The sequence below is a fragment of the Adiantum capillus-veneris genome, chromosome 20 (genome assembly GCF_014529385.1).
Source record: "Adiantum capillus-veneris isolate H3 chromosome 20, ASM1452938v2, whole genome shotgun sequence".
NCBI classification, from domain to species: Eukaryota; Viridiplantae; Streptophyta; class Polypodiopsida; order Polypodiales; family Pteridaceae; genus Adiantum; species Adiantum capillus-veneris.
Window position 1 is genome coordinate 54915284 of NC_140950.1, and position 15699 is coordinate 54930982.

Here is a 15699-nt window from a genome sequence, read left to right on the forward strand (position 1 = left end):
ACACCTCATTGAAGGAAATGTGCTTCAGAATTAAAGGCCTGTTAAAAAAGTTTGAAGCATGGAGTATCAGACACATTGAACGTGCTCTAAATGGAGAGGCACATGAAGCAGCTCAAGGCATGATTGGGGAGCTATTTGTGTTGAGGACCACTTTACCTCTTTATCATGGCCGGGAAAGTTTGGCTCAAGAAGAGGAGTTTTTGCTAACAGGAATCATTCCAAAGGAGATTCAGAAGTCTAAGAAGTATGGCTTTGTGCGTAGAGCATACAGGTACAAATTGATTGGTGATGTCTTATACATGAAAGGGGCTGATCTCGTGTTGAGACGTGTACCTTGGCGGGAGGAGTTTACAGAGTGTTGGAAGAGAATCACGAAGGCGCATGTGGTGGCCATTTTGCTCTAAAGATCACCTTGCATAAGATTTTGCAAGAGGGGTATGTTTGGCCTAGTTTGCACAAGGATGTTCACCATTGGTGTAGGTCTTGCAATAGGTGTCAAGCATTTGGGAAGAGAGTGTTGAAGCCAGAGCTACGAAAAACCATTATGGCGTTTGATGTGTTTGAAAAGTGGGGAATTGATGCAATAGGCCCGTTACCTATCACAAGCAGGGGCAAAAGCTATATTTTGACGGCAGTGGACTATCTCTCTAGATGGGCAGAGGCTATAGCAGTAAAACAGATCACTGCAAAGGATGTGGAAAAATTTGTGTATGATGAAATATGTTGCAAGTTTGGGGTGCCACTGGAGTTACTTTCAGATAAGGGGCCTGGCTTTAGAGCTAAACTGCTAGATTTTTTATGTGCAAAGATGAAGATTAGGCACCAGCATACCACTCCTTATTACCCGCAGTGTAATGGCTTGAATGAAAGATTCAATGGTGAGTTGGTACAGATTCTTTCGAAAGTGACAGAGCACCAAGGAAAGAATTGGGATTTGGAATTGCCTAGTGCATTATGGGCTTATCGTACTTCGGTGAAGACAGGTATAGGGTTTACTCCATTTCATTTGGTGTATGGAAAGGAAGCACTATTGCCTGTGGAGGTAGAGTTGCCTGCGGTCAAGATGTTAGAGAAGTTGCTTGGGCCGCCTAGTGATGCATTCAAAGAGAGGCTCTTGCAGTTACAAGAGGTCCAGTTGGATAGGATGAGCGCATTGGAGCATTATGGGCAGATGCAGGATAAGGCTTTGACAAAGATAAATGAAAAGGTCAAAAGTAAGGGTATCAAGAAACATGACTTGGTTTTGCGCTACAACAGTAAGCTGGACAACACCTTCCAAAAGAAGTTTCAAATTAAGTGGGAAGGCCCTTTCAAGATAGTAGAGTGTTTTCCAAATGGCACATATCAGCTGGCTAACCTGGATGGTGTTCTACATAAGTCAAGGGTAAATGGATTGCGTCTTAAATTGTATCATGCTAGATTGATGATGGTGGAGCAAGATGAACTGTCTGTGGAGCAAGCAATGTTGGTGAAGGATGAGGAGACATGTGATGCGGCGAGTCTCATATCGCTCTTTGCTGCTGCTGATCATGAATGATCTAGCAGGCTAGGGGATGGGCAAATTATGTCAGGAGTTTTTTGGAGCAAGGGATTGCGCATATGTACATACACATGCATGGTGCATCAAATAAAGGATTGCCCATTTGCCAGAGCCAGGTGGTTACGTGGGGCCCACATGTGTACAGGTAGGACAGTGTGTACATAGTGCATCGATTTTCACTATTACCAGTACCATTGTGTTTTTCTACAATAAGGAGGAGTTGGTAGCGCGTAAAACTTCTCGAGGAAGCTGTTCGCGGGCCGACGACGTGAGGTCAGCAGGTGCGTCAGATGGCATCTAGTGGCGTCAGGAGGGCGAACGAGGTCAATATTTGCACGCGGATGAGGACGGACACAACGTGGGTGTTTTCTTGTGAGAGTTATGCAGAAAGGTCATTATTAGGACCACTTTTTGGGGCCACTTCACGTGGTGGCGAGATGCATTATTGGAAAAAAGCTGAGTGCCAGGTGTGCGAATGATGCAAAAAGGTGACAACTATGCAATGCGAGGTCAGTTTTTGGCCTGTTCGGGGTCCGTTTGAGGTCATCTAAAAGGCCAAGGGTGCCCAAGTAATAACGCTAAGTGTGGGAACTGAAAAAACAGAGAGAATACCAGAAAAAACGTGGAGAAGAGAGGAGGAACAACCGCAGGTGTGTTTTTTTGGGTTTTTGGAGCCTGTTTTGGCCGTAAACTGCTCATCCGATGTCGGATTTGAGCACTTTGACATTGTAGACTGGGGTTTTGGGCCGTTCCGGACGCGATGGCGCTGTCCATTTTGCCAAATTCCTCACTCTTTTTCTGCTGTTTTTCTGTGTAATCTTCTCCGGTGAGTGAAGCTTCTTCTCCAATTTGTGATTGTATCTGGTATCTTTTACCCATATTGTGTGAGCTGTTTGCCCCATTGGTGTTGGCCCAAGCTCAATTGTATCTAAACATCAGAAATTCTCCTCTTTTGAGCTGAGTTTTTTGGGTGTGTGTGTGTGTCTGTGTGGAGTGGATAAGTGGATAGTTTCTCTCCTCTCACTCCAGAGGTGTGTTCCCTGTCTCGGCCAGGTGTGTTGTCTAAGCCGAGTGGTGCCCCATAGTGTGTGTGTGTATCTTCCCAAGAGTGTGTGTCGGGTCGTTATAGAGGCACTGTGTGTGTTTTCATCCCACTCACAGCGGTTTTGATGAACATACAATACATACAGTGACATATTCATGTACGCTTTCTTTCATTCCTGGCCAATAGACTCCCAATTGTAACAAATTCCTATATGTGTTCCTTCTTGAACAATGAAATGCACATTCCTGAACATGTGCTTCGCGCAGATATATACTATATTCCTCAGGATTGATGCATAGTCATAAAACATGATCATTTCCCAATTGATACAACCTTCCTGCAATCAATTGAAGATTCTTGGATTGCTGAATAGCAATATGTTTCAGGTTGTATTCTCTTCTATCGAACTCTCCTCCATAGGTTAATAGGTCAACGACATTTTGAGACCACTTAGGTATCATTTCTATGTTGAACAAGTACGCGTCTGGCATGTCGTCGTCTATTCCTATAGGGTCTTCTCCATTCGTCAATCGCGAAAGATGATCAGCTCTAAGATGTGTTTTTCCTTTCTTCACTACTACCGTGAAGTCGAATTCCAGTAAGATAATGAACCATCTCACTATTCTCCCGGTATTGCATGGTTTATTCACTAGGTAGAGCAAGGCTTGGTGATCCGTAAAAAACACAAACTTGTTGGCTAGAAGGTAATGCCGAAATTTCTTCACAGCATATATCATTCCTAATCCCTCTCGCTCTGTTGTGGTGTAATTCTTCTCTGCATGGTTGAGCTGTCGACTGGCGTAACAGATAGGAAAATCCATGTTTCCTTCTTCTGGCTGAGCCAGAATGCATCCTATTGCATATGCCGAAGCATCTATGTGCACATGGAATATCTTCTCCCAATCTGGTGATTTCAAGACTGGAGCGGTAATGAGTGCCTCTTTCAATTTCTTGAATGATTCCTCACATTCCTCTGTCCATTCAAAGTTCACTATTAGCCTGTAAAGTGGTTGGCCTATTATAGCGTACATGTAAATGAATCGTCTATAATATCCACAATGTCCCATAAAGCTCTGTACTTGTTTCGCATTGGTTGGTCTAGGCATATCCACTATAACTTTTATCTTCTCTAAATCCGTGGATATTCCGTTTTGTGAGACAATATGTCCCAGAATTCTGCCCTGTCGGACCATAAACACACATTTCTCAGGATTGAGACAAATGCGATATGTCCTACATTTCTCAAATACTTTTCTTAGGTGTTCTAGATGCTCATCTCTCAGTAGAGAATGTACACATAAGTCATCCATGTATATTTCGAGAAACAACCTTAAGTATTCTTTGAAAGCATGCGTCATCAGCCTCTGGAAGGTTGCGGGAGCATTGGTTAGACCAAAAGGCATAACCCGATAAGCATAAATTCCCCACTCCGTTGCAAAAGCTGTTTTATGTTGATCTTCCAATGCTATGGCTAGCTGGTTATATCCTGAAAAACCATCAAGAAAGGAGTATGCTGTTTTCCCTGATACACGCTCTAGAACATGATCAGTTATCGGCAGGGGATAATTGTCCCTGATTGTTGCAGCATTCACTTTCTTTAGGTTGACACACACTCGGAGTTTTCCGTTCTTCTTAGGTACTACCACAATCGGAGATACCCAATCAGTGTGTTCAATCTCGTATATGAATTCAGCTTCCATTAGCTTATCTATTTCTTCTTTGATTCGCTTAGCAAACGTATCATTATATGTGTATGGTCTCTGTCTGCTAGGCTTTGCGTCTTGTTTCAGTGGGATTGTGTGTTGGCATATCGATGGGTCAACTCCCTTTAAGTCCTTATAAGACCATGCAAACACATCCCTATACTCTCTGAGAAGACTCAAAAGTCTCTCTTCCTCGCCTGGAGACAAATCTGTGGCTATGTATACCGGTCTAGGTGGCTCACCTGGAGCTGCTAAATCAACTTTTTTCGCATCCTCCGGTCCGTCATAAGATTCGTTCTCCTTCCTCTCTCGAATAGGTGGGGTTAATATCACCTTCCTATCCTCTATTGTGAATTTCCTATAGTGAGAGGGAACATCCATGTTTTCCTTGATTTTGGCGTTTTTGTCCTCTCCACTCTCAATTTCTGTAGTCCAAACTTCTTTCAGAGTTTTCTTGAGCTCTCTGTACTTGTTTCTACGTTCTAACTTGGACTCTATGTATTCTCTGTTGCGCTTGTTCTTTTCTGATTTTTCTGTTTCAGTTTTCGTTCCATTCTTTTGAACTTGATTTCTTGAGCCTCTTTTGTCTTTTCGTGAGCTCTTTTGATCACTGCCTCTCATTCTTCCAGAAATCTTATCCTTAACACAATCTTCAGCCTTTACTAGCATTAGGAATTGATTTTTTCCTCTTATTCTAGGCATCGGATTGGTTCTAACCCCCTTTGTTTTTCTCTTTGCTCTATAGCGTTTCTGGCGTTGTTTAGTTTGGTTCGGAAAATCATAAAATCGGACATCCATTATAGTTTCTTCGTTTCCGCTTGAATTGTCCGTTGACTTGTTGTCTGCTTCATTTCCCCACTCTGGATGATTGGGAATGTCGTGAAACACCTCTTCTTCATCTTCCTTTTCCAGTGTATTGTTCTTTTCAATTTCTTTTTCGAGCACAGTTCTCAACATGAAATACGGAACCACGTCGTACCCGTCCTTGTCGCAAAATTTCGTTGTGGGACCCTCCGGAATTGCACAAACATCTAGGGTTGCTAGAATGTGTGTCCATTCTAATGGTTCAAACGTGTCCTCTGGAAAGGGTTCTCCTACATAAGTTTTGTCTTCGATAGCCCTTTCTAAAACACATTCTTCTCGTTTCAGACTTCCACATTTTGAAGCTCCACACATCCATAACTCCTTGGGTTTACCTAACCAAGCTGGAAATTCGGATCCCGCCAAAGTAGCCGAATCAAATTCCTCTACCGGTGTTCGGTTCACATCTTTGTAGCTATGGTCTTTCAGGTTCACACGGGTAGTGGTTTCCATATTTCTCAAGTATATGTGATCGTAGCCCCAATCTTGAACCATTTTCAACTGTCTCATGAATGGTCTTCCCAGTATGATATCATAGTTATTCTCCTTGCCAAAATCGACAATAGCGAAAGTATGTTCGTATTCAATGCCGCAAGAAGTCACTACAACTTTCTCTAATAACCCCATAGGTTTCTCCATGTGTCCATCTGCTAATTGGAGTTTCAACCTAGTCTTCCTTATTGCTGGTTTCCCCCATTTTTTCCAGATTTCTTTTGTAGCAATGGCTACCCCAGCTCCGCTGTCTAGTATTGCCATTGTGTTCACTCCTTGGAATTCAACTGGTAAGGTTGTATTCCCCTCTTCACCTTCGCAATACTCTCCGACCTTGTTTAAGGGTACAGGATTAGCGTTCTTTTGTGGCTTGCTCAGCTCCTCTATGCTCTCTTGCAATCTCGATGTTGGATCTCTTATCCCGAATTTCTCCAAGCATTTTCCTACAGTGGTCCACATATGTGGTTTTAGCCTCAAAAGCTCAGCTAGAGTGATAGTGCATGTCACTGGTGTTGACAAAATCTCTATCAATCCTTGCGAGTCCATGACTTTTTCTGATGAGATTTTTTGTGAGGGAAGTGCTCTAATCTCGGATTTTGCTTCATACTCTCCTAAGTATGAAGGTAAGGTTTTCAGTGAATGAGGTTTGCTCTCCATTGTTCTAACAGAGCCCCCATCTCCCCAGTAAGATTGCAGATCCAAGTCCACTTGAGATCCTGCCTCAAATTCCACTATGGCAGTCTCGATCATTCTTTGGCACATTTCAAGTCTCTGCTTTTCCAATTCTGCATTTGGGTATGTCAGCCACCTCTGTTCTTGTGTTTGGTTGTTCCTTAACCTAGCTTCGTAAGCTTTCATCAGTGCGTCCAATGGTTCGTGTACCTTGTCGACTAGCACTGATCCCCCTGAGCTTAAGCTCGTTGTTTCTTGGATACTCTTTTGTTTCGTTCTTTCCGGGCTCATCTCCCGTTTCCCGTTTTGACTCTCAAGTTTTTCTAATCTAGCTTTAGTTTGCTTTAGTTCCTCAGCTAGAATAGCGTCTTCACGTTCTTTTCTCAACTTCATGCGTGCTTTTCTAGCTTTCCATGTGTTTTTCTGACTCCGCTGTCCTTGACTAACTACGTCAGTCGCTAACTTTCCATTCTCAGGTTCTCTGGTGGTTTTCTTAGCTTGAGCTCTAGTAACAACTTGCGTTGGTATCAGAGTTTCATTTTCAGACCCACTGCTGGTAGGAATAGTTTCTAGCATATTCAATGTCGTCTTTTGCACTTTGTTTGGATTCTTTGAACAATCCTCAATGAAGTGAGTAACCCCACACTCAGTGCAATAAGCGTTAATTCTAATGATTTCCGTATGTGGGCAAACATTCATCAGATGGTCACCTCCACACTTGTAACAGGGTCCTAGTGCTGGTCTTGGTCCCGCTTGATTCGTCCTTTGTGGATAGGATGGTCTTTGTCCTGTTAACCCTCCATGAGCTATGAACATCAAGGTTCTTGCGTCCAAATTGTATCTCTCTTCATCAGAAGCACTTGTAACTGTTGGTGTTCCAACATTCCCCGTCATGCCCCATGGTTCTAGTTGTTTTGGTTCTTCTGGTGGGTAATAAACTGTCGGAGACATGTGTGCACCCAATTCTTCGTAATAGGCTTGAACAGGCACTAAGGCTTGTTCTTCCTGATTCTCTAAGGTTGGTGCATATCTAATGCCCACTGGTCTTGCTCCTGGTAAAGGTGGTTGTTGTCCCAATACTGGTTGCGGTCTTTCTATCCCCATAGGTCCTGGTACATTTCCCGTTGGGTATCGAGGTACTGGATGTATCTGAGGTGGTGCTAATTGAGCAGGAGGTGCATACTGGCGCTCCCTTACATATCCTTTGTTGTAATAGCACTCCTCTGTTGGATGATTTGTCCATTTTTGTTCAATAGCACACCATTTCAGTATTTTTGGCAATGGTTTTTGGTATGGTGCCATCCTTTTTAGAGCATCTTCTATCATTTGCTCTACATTTGGCATGGTTGTTGTTTGAACATTCTTTTTAGTGGTAGTCTCGCTCGCTACGGAGGAGGAGCTACTGGATGCAAAATCTGTATCCGCTGACACCTCTCCATAAACCGTACAGTTATCCACTAAGTACAATGCCTCTCTCGTTACTTGCTCGAAACTTGTACAAGCTTTCAAGTGCAAGTCCTTCTTGAGAGTGTCGTTCCTCAGTCCCTCAATAAAGAGAACAGATAGTCTGTCATCTTGTGGTCGTTCACGTACTGGACATATCTCAATGTATTGTTTGAAGCGAAGTGAAGCTTCCTTCACCTTTTCGTGTTCTCTCTGTTTAAAAGCATATATTTGTGAGACCGTATTGTGCTTAATCCCTCGTTTTGAGAATTCCTCAGCAAACTCTCTTAGCAAATGGTCAATGTCATGGAATCCCCCAATGTTCATTGGTTGAAACCAGGTCAATGCAGTACCTTCTAGAGTAAGACCAAATCCCTCGTATTGTGTATGGAAATCTGTTATCTGCTCAGCTCTTAAGACTTGCTTAAAGAGTGACACATGTGCATACGGATCTCTTGAACCACCATACTTCTTGGGCATACACTTGGCTACTTGAGATGGTCTCATACGTCTATGATCTGCTACCAATCTCATTGCTCCTGTGTCTCGGCTAAAGCTTTCTCTAGCATCATGGACTTCATGGGTTACCCTTGTCGGTTCCTCCGCCCTGAATCTACTACTAGGAGGTAAATGTGATGGTTCCGCTTCAAACCTTGGACCTGGAGTGGTATAGGTGGGGATTGGAACTGCACTACCTCGATTCGTCTCCATTGACTCTCTGGAATGTAATGATCCCATTGGTCCGAGCTTCGAGTCCCAAGGTTGACTGGAAGAGTCAGCAACCTGAGTTCTTTGTCCTCCTGTTGTCATTGAGTTTTGTACTCCATTTGTTGGTGCTGGTCTATGTGAGCTAGAAGTAACATAATACTGATGTAGTGGTCCCCCAAAGTATGTATATCCTTCTAATTCTTTCTTGCCCATTGTTGAGTATTGCCTGCCATACTTATCGTAAGCGGCAATTTTCACTTCCGATCCCTCTGTGTAGGTAAAGACATAGAGTCTTTTTTGGTCTGTCAACTCTCCGGTGTAGGGTTCTTCACATCTATAATAGAGATCTTGCTCCCCATTATTATATTTGTACAGCCCCACATAGATGTTATCAGTGTTGATCCTTGTAGTTTCATTCTCTCTTCTTAACCTCGCATTAGGGAAGTTCATTATTGGTGCTTTCTCCTCGAGTTCTTCATCTATTTTGGCTTTGGTGCCCATCAATCCCCACTTGTCCACAATGTTAGGATTTAGAACTACCAAGTACATGGTACCCTCGTCATCTAGATATCTATCTCCGCTATAGCTCACAGGCACTAAGTCCTTGAACTCACTAGGTCTATCTTCTATCTTTACACAATAGCGGTCCATTCCATCTTTGTAGATCTTGGCACCTTGCTCATTGTCGTACTGGTATTTTATGAACAATAGCTTCATGGTGGCGGAAGGGTTTGATGATCCTGCTGCCATATTTTCTCTGTTGTTCAGGTTCAAGTGTTCCAAGTGTTCAGTGAAAATCTCGTAAGATCTCTCCGAAGAAGTATCAGAGACACTTCCTTCAAAGATCGGATCTAATGGTTGCACCCAACTTTGGTTTACACTTCCCTCGGTTGATATGACACTTACTGGTTCCCCTTGTTTTGGTTGATTATTCCGGAGATTCCTGCCTGATCTCAAATTCATCAATTCCCCTGAAGGACTTTCAAGTTTTTCTTCTCGGCAATTTGTTTTCCCAGGTTTTTGAGGTTAGAATTGATCGAAACTGACTGATACTTGGTCAATTGTTTAATCTTACCAGTGGGACAACTTCTGTTTCATCAAGTGAGAATTTTGTTGCAGTTATGTTGAAAAAGACATTATACGCGTATGATGTCTTTTTTCACAGATTTGGACTATTTTGGTTATGCTCACTCTCGGTGGCCCCTTTATGCTCTGTCCACTCACAAAATTCAGTTTGAACTCTGTTTGAGCAAGTTATGGCTAGTTCAGGCTTTTCTTGGCAATTTTCTGCTTTTGACTTGTTTTTTTGGGTTAATTGTGATCCAAATGGGATGAAACTTGAAATATAACCTCTAGACAACTATTACAATGGATCTGTGTTAGCAAAGTATCAAAATATGTCCAAAATTAGGTCAAAGACATCATACGCGTATGATGTCTTTTTCATCAATTTGGGTCCAAACTTGATATTTATGCTTCCTACAGTGCCTGTAACAATCTTGTCAGGTCAGATATCAAAAATAAGCAGTGGAAGTGCCAAAAGACATTATACGCGTATGATGTCTTTTTTCACAGATTTTGACTATTTTTTGGTTTTAAGTCTTCTCCAATGTTTATGATTGAGTTTCAAGTGTTTTTGTCAGGTTTGAATGTAAAAACAAGATTTGAATCCAAAATTTCCTATTCTTTGCGTTTCTTGGACTCCGCCTTGTCTTTTTTGGGTTTCTTTGAGTGTTAATGCTCTTGTTTTAAGTTGATCTTAGGGTGAAACCCCCCTTCTAAACACTCTGGCAATGTCAAATTTTCAATTTTAGTCTCTGTTTAGGTCCTAAGACATCATACGCGTATGATGTCTAAAGTTACAGATTTCCAGTTTTTCAGCACAGAACTCTTCCAATAGCTCTTTTAAGTGCTCAGCAACAATCAGTTACACAGAAAATTTTTCTGAACTTTGTTTATTGCATATTTCACTACCAAAGCGACTTTTTCAGTGATCTAACATGCAATCAAACGCATCAAGCAAATAGAACACCAATTGATAGCTCTAGATCAGGATCAAATCAGGCCCTACCTAAGCTACTTCTAATCATAAAATGGATTTTTTTGCAATTGAAAATATAAAGAGATTTACTACCACACAAGGAGTAGCAAATGCTTTTTATGTCAACAACCACTTAACCACCATCAAAAACAATCTAATCTAAGCTAAACTAAAAATACTGTCAACACGGAAGACCCAGGAACACCCCACTTTCTAGTATCTCTCGAGACCTTCGGAGTCCACCACTCCTAGATCTTTTCTAACTAAAGTATACAAAGTAGTTTATACGACTCACCTCGTAGGATTAGTCTAAGGTCACCTACTTAGGGCTCTCGTCCCCGGCAACGGCGCCAAATGTTATGGCGGTTACGCCGCTAGCGGAAGCTAAATAGCGAGAACTCAACCAACAACAGAATTTGTCAGACGAGGACGAAGCTTGACCCGCAGGCGCATGGAAACAACTAGGTGGGTGTCAAATCACCTACTCGACCTTCTAATGACAATCACTACTAAGAAATCAAATCTAAGTTCCAAAATACGCAAGTGACTGAAATCCGTACTACGAACGAATGCTATACGAAACAGGATCTAGAATCATCGAATCGATCTCAAACTCAAGGGGAAGTCTATACACTAGGTAAGAACAACACCCTAAAGACTTGAACTGCTAAATCAACCTATAACCACTCCGTGCGGTAAACGCGTATGAAGACAGGCCGAAAAATACAGGTGACCGAAACTTGACCCCGATGGTACTAATGCGTAGCTCTACTCGTTGTGGTTCTATTGATATGCTGCACGCTCTATTCCGACACACGAGTTGGAAGAAAACTCACACCGAAGCTCGTAGGAACTTACCACACGTAGAAGCCGATAGCGCGCACTCTTGGTATCTGTGCGTAGCTCTCACCGTTGCTAACACAATGGTGGTGTCGCTTCTCTAATGGCGGCCCCGTAGCTCGCGTAGCAAGGAGATAAGACTCTCTCTCTCTCTCTCTCTCTCAGACACAGTCACGGCGCTCAAAAACTCACTTTGATTAATAATTGAATCCCCTTAGGTTACAAAACTTTGGCTTATATACCTCAGCCTTGGAGGTGAGAACATCTCTAATGATTTACATCAACAGGTGAAATTACTTCGGGATTACAAGCTGGAAACTCAATTGAGTCCCGTTACTTAATGAATGGCTCAAATCAAAATTAATGTCGGAAAGACATTTATTACAATCAATGGTTACAAAATGATGGGTGTGAGCAAAAATGTGGTTGTGATCCTCTGCTGGCTCAACAAAGCTTGATGTACATCAAAGAAATACGTGGACGATTCACACAGAAGAAGATCATTGGAGAAGTTGGGATAGCTGTCATATTCTAATTAAAAATTGGACTGTGATAAGACAAAAGAAAGTTACAAAACCTGGTGTGCTTGAACAATGGATACCTATTATGTGGCGATCTCCATGATGTATAAGCATTTGTATCTACTATTTTATTCAAGATTCTCTTTAAAGTTAATTCTACACAAAAACTTTCTCTCTTTTGTGATGTGTAAGAATTTTGATTGAAAACTCTTTAAAATTGATTTTATGTTGTTTTGTTTCAGTTATCTGATTTAAATTTATAAATATTGTATCGTAAATATGATTTTGTTACTTTGTCAGGGCAAGTATGAGTTGCCCGTAATCATTGTTACAGCAGCTACTAGGAGGATCTCGTGAAGAGGCTATTAAAACTCTAAATGTGTGGAGAGCAAATTATTCTGGAAATAAGAGGGTAACTTCGGATCCCTCTAGCACCGCTGCAATCAGTGATCCACCTAGATATGATCCTGTTGTGTATGATCAGATTTTTAGGCCACCACCACCAAAATTGAGAGAGAAAAATAAGTTGTATGGTCGAGATTTTCTCTTAAAACAGCATCCTCAGCAATATAGAGTATTATATGTCAATTATGGAGAGGTGAGAAAGTGGTTTGCTAAAGGAGAAGCCATTGGCGATCTTCGTAACAACAATGAGCGAAAGAATGTAGTTTTGAGGATCATTAAAGAGAATATAGCAACGCTCAAGGCCATCACAATGGATGGTGTGGCTTATCCATGGAAGGAGGAAGATTTATACACATGGTGTATCAAGTCTTTAGCGGCAAAACGTAAGTGGAGCAGAAAAAAGACAAGCCTCCTTCCATGGATGGTGTGGCTTATCCATGGAAGGAGGAAGATTTATACACATGGTGTATCAAATCTTTAGCGGCAAAACGTAAGTGGAGCAGAAAAAAGACAAGCCAAGAGACACTTTGCTCAACCAACTCCATGGTACAGTAATTTATGTTGAGCCTATATTTGTTTTGACATCTTTGCAAGTTTGTTTAATAATATTTAGAATTATAGGTCTTATGTATGGATGATGATAATATAACAATTGAGCACAAGGATGAGAAAGATGATCAAGAAGGAGAGCTTCATGCAATGGTCAGTACATATTCTTTTATGACAGGGGTTTTATTTGATTTATTCCATGTTATTCACATTAAACTTCTTTCAGATTGAGAATTCTCATGTTGATGAGCAAGTGACGAAGTTTGTTATCGATGATAAAGCTGATGATATATCAAATCGTGTAGGTTCTTTTGTGCTATGACATTTAAATTATTTATGCTTGCTATGAGGTAGTAATATGTTTACTTTATTTATGTTTCTTTTTTATGAATGTAGAAAGATGAGGATGTGTACATTCCTGATATGTCATGGATGGAAGAAGATGATCCAAAAAGTGCTTATGAGGTTCGTTAATCAATCAATCTCTCTCTCTCTCTCTCTCTATGTGTGTGTGTGTGAAGATCATGTTTTCTTTACAATTGTATAGGAGTATCAACATTTTATAAGAGATGAAAGCTCGAAAGTCTCATTACAAGGAAAAGAGACACATATAGATCATGAGGGGGATGGCAATGGTGATAATGTGACGAAAAAGGTTTGATTGTAAAAAATTTATCTTTTGATGAGATTCATGCTATATTTTTGTTATGTAGTGTCTTTATTTTTTTTTATTCGTGAGAAAATGAAGGATAAAAATATAAGCGAGTCTTGTGCTGCGGATGATATGGATGCGAACTCTAGGAAAAGCAATCGAAAGAGAAAGGTATACTTAATTTTCTTATTATCTTACTTAGGGTTAGTGTGATGCTCTTCTTAGCATTTTAAGTTATTGAGTCATTTTTATTTTAAAAGGTTACAAGTAAGTTAAAAGATTTGTTAGAAGAAAAAGACAAAGCTTCCAAGGTGGCAAAACATAAAAAAAAGGTAATTACTTAGGATTTCATTTAAGAATAGTCTTTGATTGCTCATAAATAACTTTATTACTTCAATGGTATAGGAGTCCTTAAGAGAAGATGGTGGAGAGAAGTCTCTTATGGAAACCAAGGTGTGTTTTAGATCATATAAAGTCTTGCTTGCATTAGTTTCTTAAACATGAGAAAGATATAGCATTTTAGAATCTTACACTTGCATCATTTTTTTTTTGTAGGCAAGAACATTGTCTACTAGAGACAAAGAAGTCATTCTAATGAAGTGGCTTCATACTCAAAAAGTGGAAGAGATCTACCAATTGATCAAGCCCACTTACCGTGCTTTGAAGAAGACACATTCATTCTTTGGCAGGAAAGTGAATGACACTACTTCCTCAACAATGTGTGAGGACTTAGTGGCATGGCTCATAGTTCAAGGAGTAATGCATATCGATTTTGCAAAGCTAGGTGTTTTAACTTTAAAAGACGTTCATTTGTGTAATGATGATTAAGTATTGTATCTAAATGGACATTCTCAATGGTTGTTGATTTCCAATGTGTATTAGCTTGAGGTCAAATGACTAATATGCTTTATGTTTAGATGAGCACTCTCAATTAACTTCATATCTGAAATTGACAAGTGATCTTGAATTCTCTTGATTCATCTAGCAATTATTTACTAATTGACTTACTAGTTGGATATTGTAGTTGCTACATGGATTACTACTTCTTGCTTTGAAGTTACTAGATGAATTACTATTTCATATATTTGAGTTGCTAGATAAATTTCTAGTTTCATAACACATCTCAAACTAGTAAGTGAGATTTCTCTCTTGATTCATCTAGCAATTATCTTACCATATAGCTACTCAACTTACTATATGGTAAGAAAATTACTACTTGAAGCATCTAGGAGTATTCTCACGCTTACTAGTTTGCACTTTTGCTAGATGTGTGTATTGAAAATAGTAATATATCTAGCAATTATATATTTTTTGCCATATGGTAGGTCGTCCAAAGCTCCTTGTGTGAGAAGCCTAAGCAGCAGCGGAGGCCATCAACAAGGTTGGCTTGGGGCGAGAGGTGGCCTGAGTGGAGCCATCTCCTTTGAAGCTAATAAGGGAGTGCTACTGGGAGCCCAACAGTTTCAGGGCTGCACTGCATGTGGCAAGGGGTCCGACCCTGAGCCTGATGAAGAAAGGCAGCGCGTAGAGGAGAAGGAGTCCCATAAACATATGAAGGCGAAAAAAAAATACAAGCCAATGTTTGAAGTCCCGATAGGCTACAGAAAAAAAAAGAACGCTTTATAGAAGGTTGTTCATGGGCAGGTAATCGTCAAAGCTGCGAATAGAGGCCATCAACAAGAAGGGCACTGTCGGGGGGAGGCTAAGCCAGTATAGGCTACTCAAGAACTAAGAGGACCTCCATCTGCAGACTCCTGAGAGGAGGAAGGCTGTCCAAAGTTTTTCTTGTGTGAAGACGATACCATTGTACCTTGCTCTCAGACTTTTGAGATGAATTGAAAAGGGTCATAACCTGAAGGTCCTTATATTCCTCGTCATCTTCTCTATTCTAGGCTCAACGACATCTTGTGCCTTGGCTTGGTTGTGTGCGTGTGGCCCCCAATTTACGTGTGTGTGCGTGCCAAGAAAGAGTGAGATAGGTTGCATGAGGGGATAAGAGAGGTATGGCAGGTATGAGCTAAAGTATATCTGAAGCATAAGTATCTATGTGATTGAATATCATTGTTTAGGTGTGAGAAAAAAAAGCTTGATTGTGAATGTGTGTAACCGGTGGTGTCCGAGAGCGAGTTGATACAATAGGTACTTGTAAATTGGGCTATTTTTAGTGTGCGTTTGTGCGGTTTGGGGTGTTGGGTATCTGCTGAGCTATAGAGAGGCAAATCTACAA

General features: G+C 41.0%; 1 protein-coding gene across 1 annotated transcript in view; it reads left to right on the forward strand.

Moving 5' to 3' along the window:
* The window catches only part of LOC147432546 (uncharacterized), a 30566-nt gene extending 16266 nt beyond the window's left edge, over positions 1-14300 (forward strand). The window contains exons 2-11 of the mRNA XM_086491600.1: positions 12167-12625; positions 12733-12817; positions 12893-12973; positions 13047-13121; positions 13217-13285; positions 13368-13475; positions 13569-13643; positions 13733-13804; positions 13878-13925; positions 14028-14300. Coding sequence (XP_086347726.1) covers positions 12582-12625; positions 12733-12817; positions 12893-12973; positions 13047-13121; positions 13217-13285; positions 13368-13475; positions 13569-13643; positions 13733-13804; positions 13878-13925; positions 14028-14300 — 930 coding nt within the window. The 5' untranslated portion in view covers positions 12167-12581. The remainder of the gene's footprint in view (positions 1-12166; positions 12626-12732; positions 12818-12892; positions 12974-13046; positions 13122-13216; positions 13286-13367; positions 13476-13568; positions 13644-13732; positions 13805-13877; positions 13926-14027) is intronic.
* Positions 14301-15699: the final 1399 nt, after the last annotated feature.